This window comes from Idiotropiscis lumnitzeri, chromosome 17, assembly GCF_059441095.1.
Source record: "Idiotropiscis lumnitzeri isolate Australia: NSW breed Sydney's pygmy pipehorse chromosome 17, RoL_Ilum_1.0, whole genome shotgun sequence".
In the NCBI taxonomy this organism is placed as follows: domain Eukaryota; kingdom Metazoa; phylum Chordata; class Actinopteri; order Syngnathiformes; family Syngnathidae; genus Idiotropiscis; species Idiotropiscis lumnitzeri.
In genome coordinates this window covers 15,261,374-15,284,865 of record NC_142407.1, presented here as the reverse complement: position 1 = coordinate 15,284,865, position 23,492 = coordinate 15,261,374, and the positions used below count along the sequence as shown (strand labels likewise).

At 43.9% G+C, this 23,492-nt stretch overlaps 1 protein-coding gene and 1 long non-coding RNA gene across 2 annotated transcripts in view; one reads left to right on the top strand and one right to left on the bottom strand.

Moving 5' to 3' along the window:
- The window catches only part of fstl4 (follistatin-like 4), a 70,994-nt gene extending 53,400 nt beyond the window's left edge, over positions 1-17,594 (bottom strand). Inside the window, exons 1-3 of the mRNA XM_088279979.1 lie at positions 17,400-17,594; positions 9,854-9,996; positions 7,623-7,656 (exon numbers count right to left, since the gene is read on the bottom strand). Of these exons, the coding sequence (XP_088136105.1) occupies positions 7,623-7,656; positions 9,854-9,985 (166 nt within the window). The 5' untranslated portion in view covers positions 9,986-9,996; positions 17,400-17,594. The remainder of the gene's footprint in view (positions 1-7,622; positions 7,657-9,853; positions 9,997-17,399) is intronic.
- LOC148320527 (uncharacterized) overlaps positions 1-21,121 on the top strand; it is a 99,042-nt gene extending 77,921 nt beyond the window's left edge. The window contains exons 4-5 of the long non-coding RNA XR_015839620.1: positions 13,313-13,441; positions 20,858-21,121. This is a non-coding gene — a long non-coding RNA (uncharacterized LOC148320527). The remainder of the gene's footprint in view (positions 1-13,312; positions 13,442-20,857) is intronic.
- The last annotated feature ends 2,371 nt before the right edge of the window (positions 21,122-23,492 follow it).

The following is a 23,492-nucleotide window of genomic DNA, read 5'->3' as shown; positions in this document are numbered from 1 at the left end:
ATTTCGGGAGATTGAGTGTTTGGGTTCAATTAATTTGGGTTGACGAGATAAACACAGGCCTTACTTTGACATTAGAATCACATCATTTTGGTTTAGGCGCTAACAACGGGCCATGTTGGGATTCATGTATTCGCATTTTGGTCGAAAAGCGAAGAGACAACACGAGTTGAGCTTTAGGGTTAGCATGTTTAGCATCTTACGTAATCGCTTGCGCTATGAAGTGGCAAGGCGCTTTCCTTTCAAAAGACAAAAAAAAAAAATTCTTTTTAAGTTTTTCTTCGACTTGAAAGGGAATTAATGGGAGACAAAAGTGCGTTGGACGCGTATGTCAGCGGACCTCCCGTGGGCGCCGATTAACTATTTACAACGCTATGCAATGATCATGAACCATCATCTCTCCCAGCCACCCTCCACTCTCGCCAAATAACAGTGAGATGGACTATTAATGATACATGAATGTAATTACATTTCTCCAAGCGCTTTTTGCCTAATAGGCCCACAGAAGGATGAGGGGGCGCATGGTAATTAAGGACTTAAAGCTTCTCAGACATCGTTTTATGGTGTTCAGGAAAATAAAAGTGCGCATTTTCACCGGGGTGATTTAATGGCTCGCAACATAAACAGGAGAGACGAGGAAGGAGGATGAACCATTAAGACGCTAAATGGAGCGGAGGGTTTGGGCTTGGCATCATTTTAGCATTTTTAGCTTCAAGAGTGGTGATGATAGCATAGCATTAGCATGATGGTTGACACGCAAACGGGTTAGCATAATGTTAGCATTGTTTGCTAAATGACAACTCGATGAGGTTGCCCAATAACAGGTTTTGGGGTTAGGCTACACATAATGTTGCATTTTCTTTTTTTTCTTATAATTAGGACCAGTTTGGCTTGAACGTCGCATTTTTCTTAAGGCGCTAACGGCAGGCCTCGCGTTCACGTTCAGGTTTGCATAATTGTGTTCAGCGAGCTAATGGTGAACCGAAGTGAACACAAACGTGAACACCTCCGTTGTCGTCACAAGCGCTGAAGTTTACGGCTCGTCGACGAGCGGCGGCGGCGACCGTTACCGCTAACGACGTCGCGCCACAAAAACAAATCAAGAGCCAATCGGGGCGAAAAAAAACAACAGCTGGGAGATCCTAAAAGCAAACAGCTCAAATCTTGACTTTGCACTTTTCGCGCCTTACGTTTCATCGGTCAATGGCGTTAATTTGGAACGCACCTTTGCGTCTCAACGGGGTGGGCTTGGGTGCAACGCTTCAAAGGGAATCTCATTGGGTTTTTTTTCCGCTACGAGACGACGGCGTGAATGACTGCCACAAAGACGATGAGCGGACAATCAGACGCTGCGCTAGCTGGCTATAAACGTCGGCGGAGTGCCATTCAATCAGCTGCCTCGCGCCATTAGGACGTCCTAATGGAACCTTTTAGCGTTTCAGTCCTCGTCGAAGTCTCATCGAAGGAAGAACGAATGCTTGATACCTCAACTTTTGTCATTAGTCAAGTCGCTTTAAGAGGATTTATTGAATAAGGCCAGGAAAAATTGTTTTTTTCCTTTTTGACATCATAAAACAGCGTAAAAGGCAAGACATAGACGGCTGCAAATGTTGCGCAACAATCAAACTTCCCAAGTATGACGGCGTTTGAGCGAGTTTTTCGCCGACGTTTGGTAACGCACTGCTGGTTGTGTTTTTTGGGGCGATTCGGTAGGCAAAAGTGTCGCTGAAGGTTCTCACCTCTTGGTGCTTTTTCCGCCTCGGCACAAATTGGTTGGCCCCCTTATCCGACGCCGCCCCACCCTCCTGGGAATGACAGCTGAATTATCGTTTCTTTCAGCGGGGAGACAGCTCATTCCGCCGTGTCAAAATGAGCACCCTCGCCACCATCTGATTCCCGCCGCATCCTAACTGCCACTGCTTAGGACGGCAAGTAGCAATTTCATTACCCTCTTCCCCCCCCCGCCCCCCCGAAAAGCTGACGTCCTTAACCGATGACACCCACCCCGACTCGTGAGGATCCTCGGCGGTCGCACCTGCGGCGCCGCCATTGCGCAAATTGCTCCATTTGTGTTTGAATACCAAATGGCGTTGTCTCGTCGGGCCTTAATGGGGCCGTTAAGATGGCGGCTCTTTGCTGCGATGGTCGCCGGTCGGGCCGAAGTGTAACGAAAAGGCTAACGTGCCATCGCTAAGTGTCGTGTTGTGATTGTGAAACCGAATGAAAACTGGTGGCGTTGAGATTGCTCGTTGTTGTAATTAAACTCAACTTGATGCTATACAGCGAGACCTGCTTGAACGCCGTCATATGTCCAAAGAGAGAAAATTTCCTTTTTCATCAATTTTTTTTTTTTTAAATGCATTATTAACCGATTTAACGTGGAAAAGAAACAGCTTTTAACGCTCCTGAATTGTCTTACAAGTGTCGGCCTCCTCCGACACGCTGTGGGAGCCGTGCGGAATCATCGTTAAAAACGACAATCGTTAAAGACCACAATCGTTAAAAACGACAATCGTTAAAAACGGCCAGGTACCGTGCAATGAGTTGAAATCATATTCGGTAGACCGCAATTCAGGACAAATCAGCCCATGAATAATAGCAAATAAAACAAAAAAACAAGTGAATTGCCGATTGTTTCGAAGTCATCAAAACAATTCGTCTGCCAAGTGTGACCAGTTTTGTTGACCCGCTTTCATCGCAATCCGCCCGCCTCCATCTGGATATTATTTACCAGCCGTTCAATAATACATTATTCAAGCATCTCATTGTGAAGGAAGCGGCACCTGCAGGTTTTTTTTTTTTTTTTTTTCCAATTAATCTTCATGCATTTGAAAACAGCCCCTTTGGATCACACGCTTTTATAAATAGATTCTTGTATATGAGGCGCCACTGTGAAGTTATTCTCGACCACTGGAACGATATATCTTCTCTTTAAAGCGCCTTTTTATCGTTCATTGAAAGGGAAGAAAAATAATGTAAAAATCGGAGCTTGTGCAGAAGTTGAATTTGAAAGTCGGACGCGCGGTCAATAGCGAGCGCTTGTCTAATCCAATTTTCATTTTTTTTTTTCATTACGGTTTACAAGGCTGAAGGGAATTTACAAGATACATTTTCAAGACTAAAGTTTGTTTGGCAAGGAAGAACACAGAATTAAGAGAATAACGTTTTCCGAGAACAAAATTCGTTATTGAAAGAGGATTAAGAAATTTTATCGGGAAAAGTTCTCATCTTCAGACAATGAAGTTGAAATGGCAACATTTAAAAAAGTCAAGTCTGCCTGGCGTGATTTGTCAGGGTGTCGCACAAGCAACTAGCGGCGTGCACCTTGCAATTATTGGACTGCTGCTAACAGGTTAATTGATCTCGTTACCGCCAGGAAACAAGCGGCACTTTGATAACAAGGTAATCAGCCCGCCTGCTGCTGCCGTTTTGTTTGTTTGTGTTGATGATGTGTGTGTGTGAGCGTGTTTTTTTTTTTTTTTTTTAACGTGTGCGCGCAGGGCAAAAAAAAGCAGATGGCCTTAATGTCTTTAACTCCGACATAGCAGATTTTTACGCACGCTGTAAAGCGATCGTGTTTCGCTTGCTGCTTTAACGACGCAAGCCGAAAGCAATAAAAGCGAACTCGACTACAAACGCCACAAAAGTTTACACAATTTCGGAATCCAAATCCCGAGCGCGATGACTTCTTTTTTTTTTTCGATTTCCATAAAATAATTGCACTGTTTAATCGGAAAACATTTAACGTTTGAAAAATATCTTCCTACTCTTATTTTTACTTGATTTTTTTTAAACCATGTCGTCAGCATCATTAAACCACATTTCTTTCATAACTTTACCATTTCTTGATATCACAACTTTACTTTCATGAACTTGCAATTTTGACCAAATGAAGATTTTTTCCAGCAATAATCATGCCATTGTAAATTTCAGGAAAAATCACATCGTTATCGTCATAAAATGATTTCTGTTAAAATATCGCCCGTTTTCTTGCTTTTTTTTTTTTGGTGCTTTTTTTCTCTTGAATGATGAATTTTCGTAAATTTGCAGTATTCTCATTAAATTTACCACTTAGTTCCTCATAAAATCATATCTGTATTGTCTTAAAACGTTTTTCTTCATTCAATCCAGATTTCCGCTCTTTCAAATGTATTCCCATAAAATGATGACTTTTATCTGGTAAACGTTCGACCGTGTTCTTCTAATTTGACGTTATTCTCGTAAAATCTGAACTTTATTCTCAAGAACACATCCTGTGAAAGCGGAGACAGTATGTAAATCATAGTAAGCGACGTTTAAATTCAGCATCTGTTCCAAACCACTAAAAATAGAACAAAAATACTCCTTTTTTTTTTTTTTCAAATACAACTCATCAACGTGTCTTTGATGCCATTTTGGCTTTGAACTCTCTGACAACATCCTTCTTGGGAGTTACGCGACAACACCTCGTAAGTGTTGTCGCGACAAAACAATTAATTCAGCAATTAATGAGCTGTCAGGTTTGTAGCGGCTCATGCCAGACAGGTGGCGAGTCTGGATGTGGGCCAGCCGCCTAATAGAGATCGCTCGTTTTGCGCGTGACAGCCGGCGACGCTGCCGCGAAGGCGGTGACGATTGCTGTGGTAAATGTGCTGCGTTTGGGTAACATATGTGCAAAATAAGAAACTGGTGCTAGAATACGGTTGCAGAAAAAAATCTTTTTTTTTTTTATTCGACGTAGAATTTGTGATTTTAACAATATTTTATTTTATTTATAGATTTGATCGAATAATAATATCTTGGAATTATAATAATCGTTTTTTTTTACGATTTTGTCAATTTTGTAATCGTTGAGTATCATAATCGTAAATTAATTTCGATTAGCACAGCTCTAATTTCTATGCACAGATTGCGGGCCTTTAAATACATATAAAAACGCTATAAAAAATCTATATTTGAAGGGGATTCAATTGTCACATGAATAATAACGTTATTTTCATTGTCCGGTGACTGCTACTAAGCTGCCCTGCCTTCCGCCCACCCTTGCGTCTTAGAAGAATTAATTTTCGCTGCAGGAGCTCGGATAAGTTTGGCGAGGCTCCGTCGTAAATCTGGCCGTCGAGGAAGAAGATGAGGAAGAGGAGGAGTGATTTCATTAAGCTGAGCGCCCATAAAGATCAAGCTGACATCCCGAGACCTTATCAAAGTCGTAAAAGTGAAATGAAGCTTTGTTCAACGCCTTGTTGTGCCTTGCGTCGACAAGAAAGAAAATGGACAAAAGTGCCATGCGCTAACGAAGCACAATCCACGTGTTGCTTCTTGAAAAAAATGAATCGGCCAAAAGCTGAATCCCGATTTCAGGAATATTCATCGGATTCCACCGTCACATCTGTCAGGTCGACTTTATCCAAGGTAATTCTCAAGACGATTAATCGATGTCAGTAACCAATTCTGAGTATCCCAAACCACGTCACCGTGATCAGATGAATCAGCGTTTGCAGTATGAATGATTAATACGCAGCCCCCCCCCCACGCATGCGTCGCGCAGTGGGCGACATTTCAAAACAACGACTTGTGTTGAAATGTCACAATCTTCGCTTGGCGGAAAAGCGCCACTTCCTGCAAAAGTGGGCCAGCGTGATTAATGCCGTCCCCGTCACGTGACGCAAACAAGTCGGAGGAAGAACGGCAATACAAAGAGATGCGAAAGCAGCAAACTCGACATGCACAGAGCGTAGCAACGGTGTCGCGAGCGTGACAGGGGGATGTGGCTTGGCATACAAACAGACGGCGAGGTAATTAGTCCCATGGGGGGGGGGACAAGATGTCGGTCTTGGCGTCACATGACAGGACAGGCTTTAAAAAAAATAGCAGCTAGTTGGCTTCAATATGATGAAGCGGCACACGATATTAGTGGGCGATTAACATTCGCAACACCTGCGCAAGCGACGGCCACTTTCGGAAAGCTGCACCCCAAATAAAATCAAAACTGCTGCTACAAAAGATAATAACGCTTTCGTATTTGAATGCTGGCTTGGTGTGTTCACAATAAATGTCGGAAAAATCAGACCAAGAGTCACAAAACGCTGCAACTATCGATGCTAATCGTTAGCCCGTCTATGGCGTTTTTCCTTTCTGACATGGCAAGACAAATATTGAGTTTTATTTTGCTTCTTTTAAGTCATTGTCAATATTGTATGTTTAGTTTGACAGTAAATCTCAACTTGAAGCCTTGAAGTTTGAAGAATAGCTCCTCTATATCGGTAGACGACCGGTTAGCACGACGGCTTCACCGTACAGAAGTCGTGGGTTCGATTTCGGCTCCATCCTTCCTGTGTGGAGTTTGCATGTTGCATGTCTGTGTGTGCGCTGCGATTGGCTGGCAACCAGTTTAGGGTGTAACCCCGCCTACTGCCTGAAGACAGCTGGGATGCCCCCCCCCCCCCCCCCCCTCCCCCGGCGACCCTCGTGAGGCGAAGCGGTACAAAAATTGGATGGACGGCGACATCGTCATTATCCTGATTTGTCAGAAAATGACGTGCACATCAACAGCACTTTGGCTCGACTTCGCTTTTTGGCTTCAACATGATCGTGCCTCTCAGTGTGCAAACTAAAATCTCAAACCGATTGCTTTCTGTGTTAAATCGTTGGAGATGTTGATGAAAATGCGGTGACACAAAACTGTCGTCTCCGAGCGTCACCCCCAGGGCATTCGTTTATTGTCATGCTGTGTGTGTGCGTGCTTGTTATAAATTGACACGCCGCTGCCTGGCGACGTCTGTCAGAGAGGCACCTGTTCCCTGTCGGGATTCGTGCAACCCGTCCGGTCGGGGAAAACCAGCCCAGGCGGGTGGGGTTTTTTTTGTGTGTGGAAAAACAGGAGCAATTAACGCCCAAGAAACAAAATAAATAAACCAAAGTCACTTGGCAAAGGCTAAAATGATTACTTTGATAACCACGCACCGTCGTCAAGGCGCTAAAAGCAACGACGGGTCAGAAACGGCGCGAGCGAGTGAACAACTGGCGGAACTCGACAAATAAGTTTGACAAGAAAAAAGAGAAGGAACATAACAGAGGAGATGTGTAATTTTTGCCAAATTGCCGACATTGGTCTTGAATGACTTGAGGTGTCGTTGCCAAGCAATTTCATGGAGAACATTTTCGGATGATTCTCTGAACACGTGATTGCAAAAATTTGCTTGGATGACTTTCAAAGCAAATCTGCAACCACATCAAATGTGCTTGCCATGAAGTCAAGTTCGCACCCAAAATGCAAAAATGGTCGATTATTTCGTACAAAAAAAAAAAATAAAAAAAAAAAGGCAAATTCCTGCTCGAATGACTTTCAGGTCGTCAGTCGACCGCAAACGAGAAGCCAACGCCGTTTGGCCCGAATCTTAAACTCTGCAAATTCGCTCGATCCGACAATGAGATTTGGAGTTCACCTTGGAACACTTTCAGGTGAGAAATGTGAGTTTTTCCAGCTCATAAAACATCCGCTCCGTTTTATGAAGGTCGTTTTGTATTCACAGTCGGCAAAAAGCCGTCGTCGCGTCGCAAGTGAGATGAAGCAAAAGAATACCGAGCGCTCAGGTGTCGCCGGGTGCAAAACTGCTGTTTGATTTCAACACGGCGCGCGTACTCACATTGATCGATGCTCCCGGCCGCCTCCACCCTCTCCTGCAAACACACACGCACGCACACACACACACACACACACCGGGTTGTTATTACAGAAGAGAACAGATAAAAATTTGAAGAAAAAAACAAGTCTGACAGGGAGCCGGGAGGTGGACAGACGGGAGGAAAATGACCGCATCCAAGAGTCGCTTTGCTGCCACTCAATTGGAGCTTTGACACGTGACGAACGAGAGTTCAAAAACTGCAGATAAAGAAACGGCATTTTCTCTGCGTTCGGCAAAAAAAGAAGAAATCAATCATGGAGTGGATCGGTCGCCATCCCGTCGCGGTCCCCCCCCCCCCCGGTGGCGTTTACTCCAAACGGCGGGACCCCGCTCTTATCTAATTCGTCGGGCTTCCTAATGAGCTCAGTGAAATGGAGCCAAAGGAGAAGCGAGGTTGAGTGCAAATATCTCGACGAGCAGAAACGGATCAATCGGCAGCGCAAAAGAATTACCACCCAAAAAAAAAAAATTAAAAAAAATGTCATCTTCCTTTCTGAAGTTTCCAAAGCCAATCGTTTTGAGGTTAGTTAAAAAAGTGGTCGTCGAGGAATCTGAGAGGTCTCCAAGCTATTTTTCAGTCCGGTTCATGCAAGCGTATAACTTTTGCGGACCGGCCATCGAGCCGAACGTGAATTTGGATGTGGTGGATTTCCAATTCGGCCTTTGGCAGATGAAGCCTACAAATTTGGACAAAAGGTTTCTACTTTTGGATTTTGCAGTTGGCTTGACCGGACTCTCACTTTGTATATTAATCCCCCCCAAAAAAACGTTGATTCGTATCATCCGTGATGAGTCCACTATTTCAGCTGCTCGAGTGTCGAAAATGAAGAGCGGGTCATTTTCACAAGCAGCGCAAAGTGCGCCGTTAGAAAATGAAAACCCCGGACGCGGAATGAGCAGAGACGACGTCAGATCCTCTGAAAAAGGCCAAACGGACCGGCCGCTCGAGCGGACCCGCTTGCCCTCGCTGCCACCCCCCCCAGCCGACACGGCCACGCCATTTTAACACGGCAATCATCCGAAGGGCAACGCTCGGCTGGCCTCAATTTCGCTCCGGGTGAGAGCTCATCAAGCGCCGCCCGACCGTTAGCTCCAAATAAACGTGCGAGGCGTGAGGAGGAGCCCCAACGAGGGTTGGTTACGGCCCGCCTGTTCGATTGAATTATCGCCACGGAGACGCTTTGCATCCAACAGAAAAGTCGGACCTGATTATTGCATTACCTGAAAAACGTTTTTTTTTTTTTTTTCCGTTTGGTTGTTTAGTTTTTACTTTGAACTCTGCTAACAAACAGATGGACTGAAAATATTAAATATGGCGCTCAGCAATTTTTCACAACTTAGAGGAATTTGCAGTCCCTTTTTTGTGCATATGGAGCTTTTTGCAGCAGCAGCAGGAACAAAAAATGGAACAGTCAATCATCCTGCCTGACTTGTTTCTCTGTGATCAAGAAAATAGTCCACCAACATATGGATAAAAAACAACAAAAAAAAAATGTTGTGCGGCGACACCAGCTGCCACGCCAACCCAAAAAAAGACCATCCAGCGTCATCGAGTGCTTTAATGCAGACGCTTTCAAATCCCATAAAACATTCGGGCAGACAAAAACCCAAAGTTCTGAAACATAATCAAGGCGCTTCGGAGGTCCAACTTGGATTAAAACACTTTTCACGCTTCCAAAATGGCGCTTCGCTGTGAGCGCCGATGACAAACATCGTCAGAAATCGCAATATGGAGCGTTTCCTTGGGAGACCGCCCGGTCCATTGTCGCGCCTCGCATTCCGTTTTATGCGTTAGCTCCAGAGTTGTAGCGCCTTTGTAAAACGACCTGTCGTCAATTCGCCGTTAAAGATAATCACGCAAGTTTCATTTCCGTACTGCCGCCTCGTATTCTCATTGCAACCCACTTTTAAAAAAAAAAAAAAGTTAAACCGTTAAAAGTTAATTCCATCCTAAAAATGGAGGATTCTGATCAGATTTTGTCATTTTCTAACTTGCGCCCTTTTAAATTCCAAGATTTGTTTCAAAACACATAAAACATGTTTGAAGGTCATGGCCGAAAACGTGCAACGAATTGTTGAATTGCTGAATTGTTCAATTGCCTTTCATGGTTTCACTTTGGCCAAAAAATGGCCACTAAGAAGCTGAAAGGGTAGAAAAGGCCTGCGGGTTCAACACGGAAAATGTTTCTTACCGTGGATGGCGTTTCCAAAGACGTCGTCAGCGGGATGCTAGCGGCGTCGGCGTCGCCTCTCCTGTGCCCTCCGGCCCGACCGCAACCTAACAAGGCGGCCAGAACCGCAACCCAAATAGCAAGCCTGCCCATCGGCGGCGCCCCTGCGAGAATCAATAAAAGAACACTTCAATTATTCAATTGCTTTCCGCTGGAAATTTAAGCAAAATTGTCATCAACCTGCAAACAATCCAACTGTCAAAGCTTTTGATTTCATTTACATGTGGAAAAAAATATACCAATTAAAAAAAAAAAAATGTTTTTGTAAAATTTCAATGTGCAACATGAAATTTGGTTGGCATGTCAATCAATCATCAAGTTGACCCACAAAAAGGGAGGCCCGAAAACACAAACGTCCGCCATTTTGTTTTGGGCGGCACCTTTAGGGTCATTTTTATATTCGGACCAACAAACCAGTTTGTCGTGCCAACATGACATTTGGGAGGCATTGTCGATCGTAAGCGGGCCCACCAAAAAGTCGTCATGTTTCATTTGGATCTGACAATTAGGCTCCTGTTGGGCCATTTCCAGTTGTCGTTCAGAGACAATTTCAGCCTCCAGATTTTTCGGGTGGAAAATTCAGCCCTTGAAGCCAGTTTCACTTGGCAACATAAAATTGGATGGGCTGCTCTATCATCAGTAGACCAACAAAAAAAACATGGGCAATTTGGCTTGAAGCGGCCATTTTAAGGCTCATTTTGATCAATCGTCAATTTGGAAGCGCCTTTCCCGTTGCACTCATCAAAGAATTTGTGAAATTAGCGCTAATCAAAAGTCTTCCACTCGGGGAACGGGAATTGAACGTCTCACTCTTTCCAGGAAGTGCCGTAATCGCCGCCAGGCTGACGGGCGCTGGCTCTTGAAAATGAAGTGGCAAATGAGATCTGCCAGTCACTGTCTGCTCACGTGTGAGGCGCACACGCACTTCAAAATTCATTTGGAGGCAAGCGAGAAATCCAAAACTTCAAACATCGATTTTTTTTCTTTTTGGGATGGCTTACCTTGGACACGGAGTAAAGTTTAAAAAAAAAAACGGATTAAAATCAAATAGGAATATACCGCACATGTCCTCAAGATTTATCAGCTTCTTTCAGCCTATGTGCTGATTTATTTATTTATTTAATTTTTTGTTTTTAGGTCACGGTAAAATATTCATTGGCTACCCTGCAAAGGTTTTTCGGTGCGCACGAAAGGACACACAAACACGCTGCACGTGTGTTCTTGTTCAGCCGCGACAAAATTTCATCTTAATTCCTCAGAAAGTGACATCGGTCGGGAGTCCCCACAACACCTTTTACTTGGCATGAAATTTGGGACGCAGACCCTCAAAAAAAAAAGGGCTCAAAAATACGCAAAACATTTTGGTGTGAAGCTGACATTCTTTCAAAATCACATTTGTCAGAGTTTTTTTTGTTTTTTTTTCACCAGTTTCACCAAATTTGCCAAATATGGCAATAATTAGCTATCATGAGCAGACCCACAAAAAAAAAAAGCTTTTCGTTTCATTTGGGTTTTTTCAAGTAAACCTGTCCTTGAGATTTTGTCCGATTTTTACACACGACTGAAGTTGTATTTGGGACGCAACGTCACGGCAAAGTTTCATGACTTGTAAAAAGTAAAAAAAAAAAAATGAAATCAAATCAATCAGAGCCCCGTGAAATGAGTCGATCCATGAAAAAGCTCATCTTTGCTCCGTTGACGGAAATTGCGAGCTGCTTTCTACCGGACGTGATTTCGTTGATGAATCGCATCGAGCGTCGCTTGATTTAGAAATAACAATTTAACGCTGACCAAAACTGACTTCCACCTCTTAACTCTCCTTGTCCGTGTGAAGCCTTCCTGAAATGGAAAATAGAGACGCAGAGGAGGCTAGATTTGAGTACTTTGACTTGGATGTGACAGCCACGCACTCATCTCATATCAGCCCTCTGGTTTCATCTTGAGCTTTTGGCAGGAAAAAAAAAAAAGGCAAACGAAGTGACAGGTCAGTGTCAGGCTTGGGATCGCATGTTCTAGACTCCTGCTTATCTCACTCACGCTGCACATGAGCACGGGAGCTTTTTTCTTTTTTTTTCCCCGGACAGAAAGATAAGGTTATGAACTGTCACTCGACGTAATGGAAGCGCCGGCACGGCTCGGCACGACTCGGCACGGCACGGCCCCTGGAGGACGGGCAGAAAGTTGACGTGTCACTTTTAAGCGGTGCTGGAAGAGATTTTCGAGATTCCTTGGATCTGGTCCAGATCCGTCGAATATTTGACGTGGTTTGGTGCAGAAAAGCTAAATAAATCCGCCGAATGATGATTTACTTTTTCGATTTCAACTTTGAGCCTTTGAGAGTTTTTTCCTGTTAGGACAGATACAGGATGTCTGCTGAATTTTATGATTGTTGAAACTGTCACTAGGGGGGCTAACTTTTTTTTTTCTCTAATCTTCAAGGGTTTGTGATAACTTTCAGGGGAGATTGTGGCCAAGACACCTAAAATAAAATTTACACAAGGAGACGCGAGTTCAAATATCGTGCATATTAATTAATCCCCGAAATTTTCACTGAGGAAACTCCTCAATTCCCGCATTTTTCTGGAGTTTGACTGCAAGGCCAACAAAATATTGTGTTCTAATGCTATAAAAACCCGGAGCCATGACGCAAAAAGGCTAAGACGTAGAAATACGTCTTTGGGAGGCGGGGACTACATTTTTGAAAATGTCTTATGGATTGAATGAGTTAAGACTGCACACAAAATAAAAAAATTAAAAAAATTCAAGCAGCACCATGTCGTCCCTGAAGGCCTCTGTACTTCCGACCACAAGTGCGTGGCAGTGGTTAGCGCGAGAAGCTAACGTAGCAATCTACAATGTCAATTGCCGACTCAAATATATGGCAGCAGAAGATCTGAGTCAGATTTTATTATTTTTATTTTTTCACCGTCGACACCAGCGCTGGCGTCGAGTCCAAAAATAGAAAGTCGAAATGAACCGCAATTGAAAACAAAAGCAGTGCGACTACTTTGACAACACAGGAACTTGTGTGGGCTGAAAAAAAAAATGTTGAAAATCGGAAGGCCGTCCTTTCCAAATTTGCCGTCCGCATCTTTGTGTCAACACATGCGACGTTGCTGACGGGTCTCGCTGCTTTTTGTTTGGATTCTGTTACACATTCATGAGTTGACGCTCAACTGCTTCTTCAAATTCTATTTAATGTCGCGTATTGTCTTCCTGCTGCTAATCGCTTTCACGTGTTTAGTATTTTTGTTGTCAACAAATTGTAAAGCAGGAACTTCCCTCAATGCGCAAGGAATCCTTTTATTATTCTTGTCGATTCCAAACGCAGCAAAATATCCGCACAAAATGACATTTGGCGACATGGGTCCAATATTTGGGAGGCAACCTTTCCGTGAACGTCTCCTCCGTGTTTTTCAGTGCTCTCGGTCAGCCGCCCCGTTTGCCCCGAGCCGCTGGAGCGGGCCGAGTCAGCAAAGGTCATTTGCGCAAGTTCAACATGAGTGAGCGGAATTTCAAGTGGCTGCTGGGAAAACAGTCGCACAGCAGGTGGGTGGAAAAAAAAAAAAAAAAAAAAAGGTCCGCTCACAATCATTATGATCAGTCAAACAAAGTGCTCGGGAAGGCCTGTCTGGGCATGAAGACGGGTGTGTGTGTGTGTGTCAATTTCGATATCTCTCAGCAGGCTCATCACGGCATGTCGCTAAACAACATGATTCACCATCTGTAATTTTCTCTGTTGTTGTTTCCATCGCTGTTAATCGGACTTAAAAGAGCTTTACAAGTGGCGGTAAAAGAAAGAAATCAGACCTCATGAACGGTTAACAAATCTTTGTTGGGCATCGGCTTGTAATTTGCCCAGAATGGATGCCCGGAGCCAAAATGGCCGACTTCCGGTCCAGTTTCGGGCATGGGTCTTTGAAACTCGTTTGCGTCTCCTTTTATGTTTCCCCCAAATTTGTGTTGTTCGCTTAAATTGGGGTTTGCGTTCCCGTTGAATTCCCGACATGCGTCCGTCAAACGTTTTTATGCATCTTACGTCATTTTACGGCTTTGCGGACTAAATATGGCTGATTTAAACCCCCCAAAAAAGCACAACGTTTTTAGTGCATTTTTGAGACTTTTTATTTTTTTTTTGTGTGTGCATCCTCTTCTGAATTAATTTGTCCACCCCATTTCAAATTGATCAATTAAACTGATGTCAGGAGGAAAGTTTGACAACGGCTTGCCTTTCAAAGTGTTTTTTACACCATTATTTTTGGAGAAATGCATCTGTAAAGTGTGTGTGTGTGTCCTTTAAATGTCAATATCATCTGCCGCCAGGCTCATGTGGCAAAACTGCCTGACACGCCATCTGTAATTTCCTCTGCGTGTTATTGTTTTTAAATTTGCAGCATAGCTCATTATATATTCCGTTTTTTTTTTTTTTTGTGCAAAAGCCAGACAAATCAAAGTCAGGAAGCATGAAAGCGGCAAGGAAGTCGACATGGGTCCGCCCGAGGGATGGCTTTGCTGTTTGCTCCGCATTCATGATGCGTCATCAGCCATGTGAAACGCTTCGAATGTAAAACCGAGCATCATTTTGGGCCGGCCGGCTTTGAAAAGTGGACCGGGTCACATCCGGGCCGGCGTCATCGGAAAGCGCGTTTGGAGTCGGCTGCGAGCTGCGTAAATAAAAGATGAGTTGGACGGGGAGAAAACCGGCTTGCCATCATCTCGGGTTGCTGCGCGAACCGCTGCGCCGTCGCCTTGCATCAAAATCAACAAAGCGGGCCGGGATGCGGAAGCGAGGGGAGCAACGACAATAGTTTTCGTTCTAACATACATGGAATGTGTTTTAAAAGTTGAAAAAAGGGGGAGGAAATGGGCAACAGAAGTTGTCAGCAACTTTTAAGACCAAATTCTTTGCGGAAAATAGAGGAAGGACGGGGAGATCCTGCAGGAGTCGTCCCAAATGCTTCGAAACATTTTCGTTGTCAACGGCTTCTTGGCAGAAGTCATGGAAGGGGAAAAAAGGAAAAGAGAAAATTCAAACATACTCATGAAACTTGAGTTTAGCGGGAATTATTTATTCCTATTCCTGATGACGTAACCAGTCGCTATGCAAAAGTTTTGGTGGACACAAGTGTTGCCCCCCCGCCCTTCACATGAGAAAAAGGACAGAGAGAGTCGACGCAAACAGGAAGTCACCCAATTTAGGCGGGCGGCTTTCTGAGGAAACTGCAAAACTTTGACATTTTTCTTGGTCATGGTCACCTGTTGCTAGGTAGAATTTATAGTTCCGAAACTTTGCCAAACGTGCCAGTCACGATCGCTTATGTGGTTTCCTCGGCAACCGGGGGCACTGCCCCACTTTGCAGACCAAGGACAAAGAGAGAAAGCAAGAACAGGAAGTGAGGAGAACAAGCTGCGATTCACATCCGTGTTGGCTTTGCGTGTCACACACACACACACACACACACAAAGAACACGCGCACCGTCAGCACTGGCAGCAGTTGCCGAATTAACAAGCGACAAAACGACATTTTACAGAAAAGGGAACGTGCGATCACAAAACGCTGCGCAAATTCCAATCGCTGACCTCCCCCAAGGCATTCACGCCGTGTTGACAAAAGGGGAAAAAAAAAATGTTGCGCACACAAAACAAATTGGACCCAAAATCCAGAAAAGTCTCCAAAAAGGCCCAACTCACTTAGAAAATGAAATCCGAGTCCAATAATCGGCGAGGTAATATCGAGCGCGGCCATCGTGTCAACATGCCTCCCTCCATGTGACCCGTGGCACTATTCAAGCCGCCTTCCAAACTCAATGACCCGCTGTGCTCATAAAATCACACGGCAGAATACAATACATGCTCTCCACTCTTATTATATATGATTATTATGATTATGATTACAGGCTGCTGCCTGGAGGAAGAAAAAAAAAAACACGATGTGTTTGGCGATTGCGTCGTATGGCTCGGAAATGCCATTTTGTGATAAGAAGCAAATGTCCAGCAAGGCTGTCAACGCACCATTTTCATATTTGACCTAAATCGCAATATTTTCTGCCAAGCATAAAGTGCGGTTGGCGAACAGCGACACATAATGCGATATCGGCATATGTGGCGATATCATTTCTGTATCACCGAGCATGAGAATGTGTTTCTCTTCAGTGCCTCCAGTATCAAATCCAAATTTATGACACGACCGTTTTGGTGATATTTTGTCCCACTGCAACCGAATGATTTATTTTCAGTACCTTGGATAGCGCTCACGCTCCAACGATAGTGTTGAGATTTTGCTTTCATATCATATATCCAGACAAAATCCCAGCAAATGCGGTCAAGATGCAAAATTGATATTTAGTCCCACCAGAATTTTTTTTTTGGTTTGTTTTTGACACCTTCAATCTAAAAATCTTGGTCCAGTCGAGAATTGCCGTGAAGGGACAAAAATATTGATATTGCATGACAGTATCATTGCACTGGCAACAAAATCAAATGTTTCCCACAAAAGATGACGACGCGATACGTGCCGATATTGGTATTGTCGATACACCAAAGAAAACGTAGCGATACGATACATACTGATTGATTTTAGTCCTACCAAAGAATGAGACTCCAAATCTGAAATTGATTGATACTCCCTCATGACGGAGAAGCAATTGATATCGTCAAACAGTATCATGTAATCCTGTTGATACTGATCTTCAATTCCACCAATTAATTGCATTTATTTTTAATCCAAATCATGATAGAGAATCTCGAACTAATATCGATTGATCGAGACTACGGCGTGATTTATGGCTTTATTATTTTAGTATCACCGCTAAATTCTTCCTTTTGATAACCTTGGAGAGCTCAACTGTGTGGCCGATACAAATATTGATATCCCCTTACGGTATCAATACTCCAACATCAGGTATCGACGCTGTTCTCCAAGGGATCAGGACACGAGACGTGCTCGTACGAGAAACAGTCAATGATTTATTTATTTTTTCTCGTTCTGTTTTCGGAACCGTCCAAAATTGGTAACGCCGCACAGAATCAATTGTGTCGAGACAGATCAACGCTGACGTGGATATTTTCTCCCAACAGTGAAGGCAATGTTTTCCGCGCTTTCAATGTTGACCAAATCTTGATATTGCAAAATGACATCAACACAGGTGTGTGTGCATCCAAGATTGATATTCTCGTGCATGAGGATCAATAATCTGCCACTTGTTCCCTCACAGCTATGGTCATTTTTTTTTTTTTGTTTTCCGGTGATATCGCAATGTGGCGCGACTCCTCAAAGCACGCAGTCGTGTTTCTTAATCCTGCTTTGAAGACGGTCATCTGAAAGTCCCGCCACATGACTCCGAAGCTCCATCATCATAAATCACTCCGGCCAACGTGTGTGTGCGTGCGTGCGCGCAAGCCCACATGTGGCGTGCAATCGGGCCGTGCAACGGGCGACAGACTCTCACTATTGACACGTGATGTCACACAAAACACTCACAGAAGTCCACATCGGAGCAAACTTACCTGTGTTACTTCCCAGGCGAAAAAGACGTCAAAAAAAGAGTCCAAGTGTGCCACTCCCGTGTGCTTCTCAGCTCCGTGCACGTGCCGTTTCGGGATTCCCAAAGTGTCAGTGGCGCTTCGCGATGCTGCGGGCTCCTCTCTCTGCAGCTTCGGCTCTCGCTCTCGTCTTAGACGCGGGCGTCTCTCCTCCCTTTCGTCTTCTTGGTGTGAGAGCGGCGCGCACCTCCGCCGCCCTATTTCAAGCGCGCTGCCGCGCTGACGTCAGCAGGGAGGGAGGAGGGGGAAGACGGCGGGGCGACGCAAGTGCAAAAAAAAAGGGAAAACGATCAAATTAAAAATAGAATGTTATTAATGTGTGTGTGTGGGGGGGGGGTTGCTTGAAAAAAAATATTAATCACGATTATTTTAATAATAAATAAAATATATATATATATATATACAGCCTAATAAATATATATTTTATTTTATTTTATTTTTTTAATTTGCCTCAAATTAGCTTGTGTTGAATGCTGGCGCATCTAATCTCCATTCAGCGTATTTATTCGTGTTTCAAAGCTTTCCAAACCACAAAAACAAATTGAAGTGTCATATTGCACCAAATTAAAAGGAACAGCATGGAGAAAATCTGCATGAAACCATGGAGACAAGTCAGAATGAGTGAGTGTATTTTATGTATTTTCATCTCATCAGAAAAGTACAAAATTGGACTAGACTACCACCACTCCCCCTTCCCAAAAAAAAAAAAGGATCCTCCATCAAACTTGCATACGGCATTAATCATTGAAACTTAATGCAAAATGTATCAAGACAAGACGATGAGAGGAAAGTCAATTAGAGCACTTGCAATAGCTGGCGTGTAAAACAGCTATCCAGTGGAATTGTGCTTCGCGTGCACATTTCCGTGAGTCTCGCTCTGCGTTAACTCTAAAAAGCAAAGAAGTTTATAGCGGTCGTGAACGGACTTAATGGTGGAACTGTTGTGTTTAACGGCGTTGTTTACACACGCTTGGTGTGACGGTTAAATTCGGGGCGGTCATCTTGCGCAAGACGCCCATCTGTGCACCCTTTAACTTTCAACAATCGTATGTTTGAAAAGTGACCACAGCGGATCGCAGCTACATGGAGCCGACTTGGTGAAGCCGCATGTGGCTCATTTTTCCCATATGCCCGTCATTCTAAAGCGCCAGAGGAGGCGCCCGCTGAAACTTTCGGAATGTGATCCTGAGAATATAAAGTCTAAAGTGTAATTGCACCTCTGCTACAGTAGGTGGCAGTGGCACACGCAATTATTATTATTTTTTTTTTAGTTTCAGGAAATTTGATGCGCTTATGTTCGTGTCCAAGCCAACCATTATAAGGAGTTCCAGTATGTTGCTACAAAGCGCTCCGTGTTTTCTCCGTGTTTCTTGCGGCAATATCGGAAATGCTGCCACAATCGCACAGAAACAACACCAACTCCTTAAGCGCTAATCCATACTATTGACAAAAAGCGTACGTGATCAATTCATAAGAGCAAACAAGCCGGAGGAGACGGCTGCAGGCACGCCCCGAGTCGCGAATCAATCGCGCCTAAATGGCGCAAATACGACGGCGCGCTGCGGGGGAGCCGAGGAAGCGAGCGCGTCGGCTTTCCCCGGAGCGCCGCCGCTGGCGACGCAATTCCACATAAGCGGGATGCTAACAGCTAGCAGTCATCATTAGCCGGGCCCATCGGCCGCTTAGCAAGGTTTGCACGAGCGGCCATACATCACAAACATAATATCCTGCGAGCCTCCTGGGCATATGTCGGCACTAAAAAGGTCTCCTTGGCGTATCTGCCGCTTCTTCGCTGACGGCCAGTCGTAACTCGTCTTTATGCACTCGCACCCGTCGCTAGGGCGCATGATTCATACGCGGAGAAGAGCGACATTAGCGCTAGGTGGTGTCAGCGAGGCCATGAAACACGACGCACGGTGTGGCGGAGGGATCGAAATTGCCAGGCGAGCCGAGGACGGGCGGATCGATACGGATATTGATATCGGTCGATACCGGTGTAATGAGATGAATCGTTTATCCTGTATTTTGTCAACTGTAAGGGAATATTTTGTTGAACTTTTCAAACACGCACACAGTGCCTTTTTTAATGTAATGACATAATTTGTGCTTATATGATCATTTTGTTGAATCAGATTGAGATGTTTCACATGTTTCGCATCGATCATGAAAGACTTCAAATCGCCGGTGGACATCGGGACAAAAAAAATGCACTGTGTGAGTGTCTGTACAAATGACAGCGGAATATACATCAGCCCCGCGAAAAGCAGTAAAAAAAAGTGGGCCTGAGGATGATGATGAGTCCCCCGTGGCATTTCACGCCGTCGCCATTTAGCGCCTTAATCCCGCCAACGTGGACAATCAGCCGAAAGTCATTTAATAGAAGAAGAAAAGTTGGATCCTACTCAGCCCGACAGCGTTTCAAAATGTGCCATTTTCCAGGTCACTGACGTCATTTCTTGTGTTGAGCATGAGATGCTGTGTTTCTGTGAAAAAGTGACTATTTCACCTTTGCTGAGTTGTGTGTGAAACCCAGAGCATTGTTGTCGGACAGACACTGACATCATCTCATAATATCTGATGCAAGATGCTGTGCTCTGTGTGAAAGTGGTTCGATGCCGCCTTCGCTGGGTTCCGTGTGAAAGGCAATATATTTCAATTGCAGCTCTGATGCGGCATTTTTTTTTTTTTTTTTACATATTCAGATTGTAGGGGCACACTGACCGGATTGATGATGATCGTCGTTGGCGTGGTTTATAAACGAGCGTCGCGTGCGTCTCTGCCAGAGCGGCCAGAAGGCGATCAATAGCGCTGATGTGCATCTCAGTGATTACGTCTGACCCGCAGCCCGCTTGGCAACCGTCCTCGTTAGTTACTCGTCACTCCCGCTGTAATTAATACGCAAACGTGATAAATTTGCCACCATTCGGTTTCATCACAGGAGATTGGTCGCCGTCGGGAGGGAAGCAATTTGCAGGTTGGATTCGAGCTGCTATTTTGGCGCGGCGCGGAGCCATGCACTTGCTACTCGATTTTATTTTTTAAACGTCTGAAAGGAAGATTTTGGAGACGTAAACCCAATTCCAGTTTCAATTGAATTTTCACACCATCAGGTCATATTCAAATTATTACGGCTTCTATTTATGTATTATTTACGTATATAGTCAAAATAAAATGATGTGGACATTTTTAAAAGTTCAGATGGTGATTGCCAAGACGATGCCCGAATATCACGACAAGAACTTCTCCTGAGCGTCTAAATTAAAGGTGATACATTTCCCAAAAAGAAAAAATCCAATTGTCGGCATCTCATCATGTTTAATGGCTCTCCGACGTGCTTCATTGACATGTTAATGAAGTGCATTAAATAGGTTAATCTAATCAAGGGCTGGCGGTGCAATGGGCAATTTTTTTTTTTTCCACAGGCGAGGTGCGTGCCACGCGCCAGCCGCTCCGCTGGAAAATGATGGATTTCATCCAATCCGAGTGATCGGTCGCGCTCTGAAAACGAGCTGAAAAGAAACGCAGCTCACCCGATCTTAACCCGCCGCCACGGCCAAATTCAGACCGGCTGAAGGGCCAACAGGAACCGATGACGACTTTGGACACGGTGTGTGTTTGAGACTTTTGAAGGCTTTTCACACACATTTTGCAGACACGTTCGTTCTGGTGAAATTCGACACGATAAAATCTTAAAAAAAAAAAAAAAAATGAGCCTCCGAAGCTAGTTTAACGGAACAACATGAAATGTGGTGCGCATGTTTACCATGAGCAGATCCACCCAAAAATTCAGAAGCAATGTCCAAAAAAAAAAACAACCCAGGAAGTCGGCCATTTTGTTTTGAAGCAGAGATTGAAAGGTCTGACTTGAGCCTAAAAAAATATTTTTTAGTTTTTTTTTTTTTTTTTTTTAAATGAAGCCCCAAAGTTGTTTTAATTAACATGAAATTTGATAGACGACAAAAAAAGTTGCCTGAAAAGACACAAGAAGTCAGACATTTTGGTTTGAAATGGACATTTAAAAGTCTATTTGCCCCAAAAAATAAATAAATAAAATCAACACGGTCGGATCAGACGACAATCACAAAATGTGTCCGACCGTGTCAGTCAAAAATGAGCTTTATTATCTTTGTAACGGCTCTGCCATACAAACTCTTCTCGCCGCATTTGCGGCGTTTTGGTTCAAAGTGTCACAATAATTCCCCGCCAAGACGGAGCACGTGTCGTGAGGAGCCGATTGGTTGGAGATGAAATGTCACTCAAAGCGTCCGCCGCGAGGCAACGGCGAGCAAATTGAGATCAAACAAATAACATATCGCCGCGGGGGCCGACACACGCCGACAAATCGGAATCTTTCCGAGCATGCCGCCATCCAATAATCAAATTCCCCGAGCGCTAATGTGACATTTCACAGCGCATGAAAACGTCGGCGCGTTAGATCATGCCGTTCCCTCCGCGAATGTCACGCGCGTTGCCGTCTCATATTTATTTCTTTTCAAATTGCGCCGGCTCGCTCGGTGACGTCGCGCGCCGGCTAAATTGCTCAAAGGCGGCCATGACAGTGAGTGCTGATTGCTGGCCGCCATTGCGTTGCACGCGCTTCCGCATCATCCGTCACGGCTGTTTGAGCGACTTCTTGACGGTCCTGATGACAATCCAGGAACGTTTTTGGTGAGCTTTCACAATCACGCAGTCACAAATTAGTGAATTAAAAAATCTTTAAAAAAAAAAAATTTAAGAGGAAAGAAAATCATCTTTTTAAGAAAAATATTTTTACATTTTTTTTGGGGGGGAATTTTTTTTCAAGAAATATTTTTGACAGGTAATTTTTCTGAGATGGAAAAAAATCTTTTTGGCAGCAAATGCAATGGAGGGGAAAAAGGAGACTATTTTTTTTTTCTGGGGGAAAAACGGATTTTCTAGCGGCATAAATATTTTTTGGGGCGAGATTTTCCTTTTTTGGCGAGTCATTTTTGAGTGCTTCTCATTCTTAACAGTTAAGAAAAAAAAAAGATATGAGGGGGGAAATTCCGATTTTTGAGAGACAATTTTTTTTTTCTAGTTTTATTCAATTTTGTGAGGGCAAAAACAGCCTTTTTAACCGAAAAATCAACAACTTTAATCTCCGTAATATAACTTTTTTTTCCCCCCCAAAAAAATCTTTGAATTGTGCTGCAAGATTTGAGCCAAACAACTTCAATGGCATCCTTCTCATCAAAAATGTTGAAAACGAGATTTCCATATTTACGGTTGGGCGTGCTATTTGAGTCGTTTATTTCCAAGCGAATGCTTCATTGTGCCTGCAAAAGAATTGAAAGTCAACAGATTATGTTTACTTCCAGCACGCAGCTTATCAAAGCGTCATTAGGCGTCCGCCACCGCTCCCGTTTTATATTTGCGCCTAATGATGCGTGTAATATGGCTCCTTTCGCCTTGGATGCGGCGCCCCCCCCCCATCATCACGGCCGAGCAGGCTATTTGGACCGAGCGGCGCGTCGGGTTTGGACGCTGGCGCGTGTGCGTGTCATTTATTTTTGCAAATGATGGCAATGACCCTTCCGAACAATAAGCCCGACGCGCACACGTGCAAGGGCACAACTTGTTCATTCCGGGTCGGCTGCTTCGGATTCTCGACGGAATTTTCGAGCCGCTATAATCGCGGCGGGCTGGCTGACAAGCGAGCAAATGAAGGTTTCAAATCAGACGCTTCTTAAAAGATTCAATACAAATGTTCAAAATAAAACTGAAGTGGCACATTTGAGAAGCACTCAACCAGAATCATTTTTAAAATATTTTTTTCTCCATTTTTTTTTTTTATTGCTAAATTCATTGTTTTTAGCCAAAAATGTGTTTTGGCTCGTTTTTTCCAATGAAAACAAAATATTTTCACCATAGAAGTCTTGTTTTTCTCGCCTTTTTTGGGAAAACTTTACTTGAATGTGGTTTCATAAGACTGTCATAATCATGACATGACATGACACCAGTTATGAACGTGAATAAATCCTCATGAGAGATGTCATAGTGAGTTTTGATGAAAAGTTGACATTGTTTCTGATGACT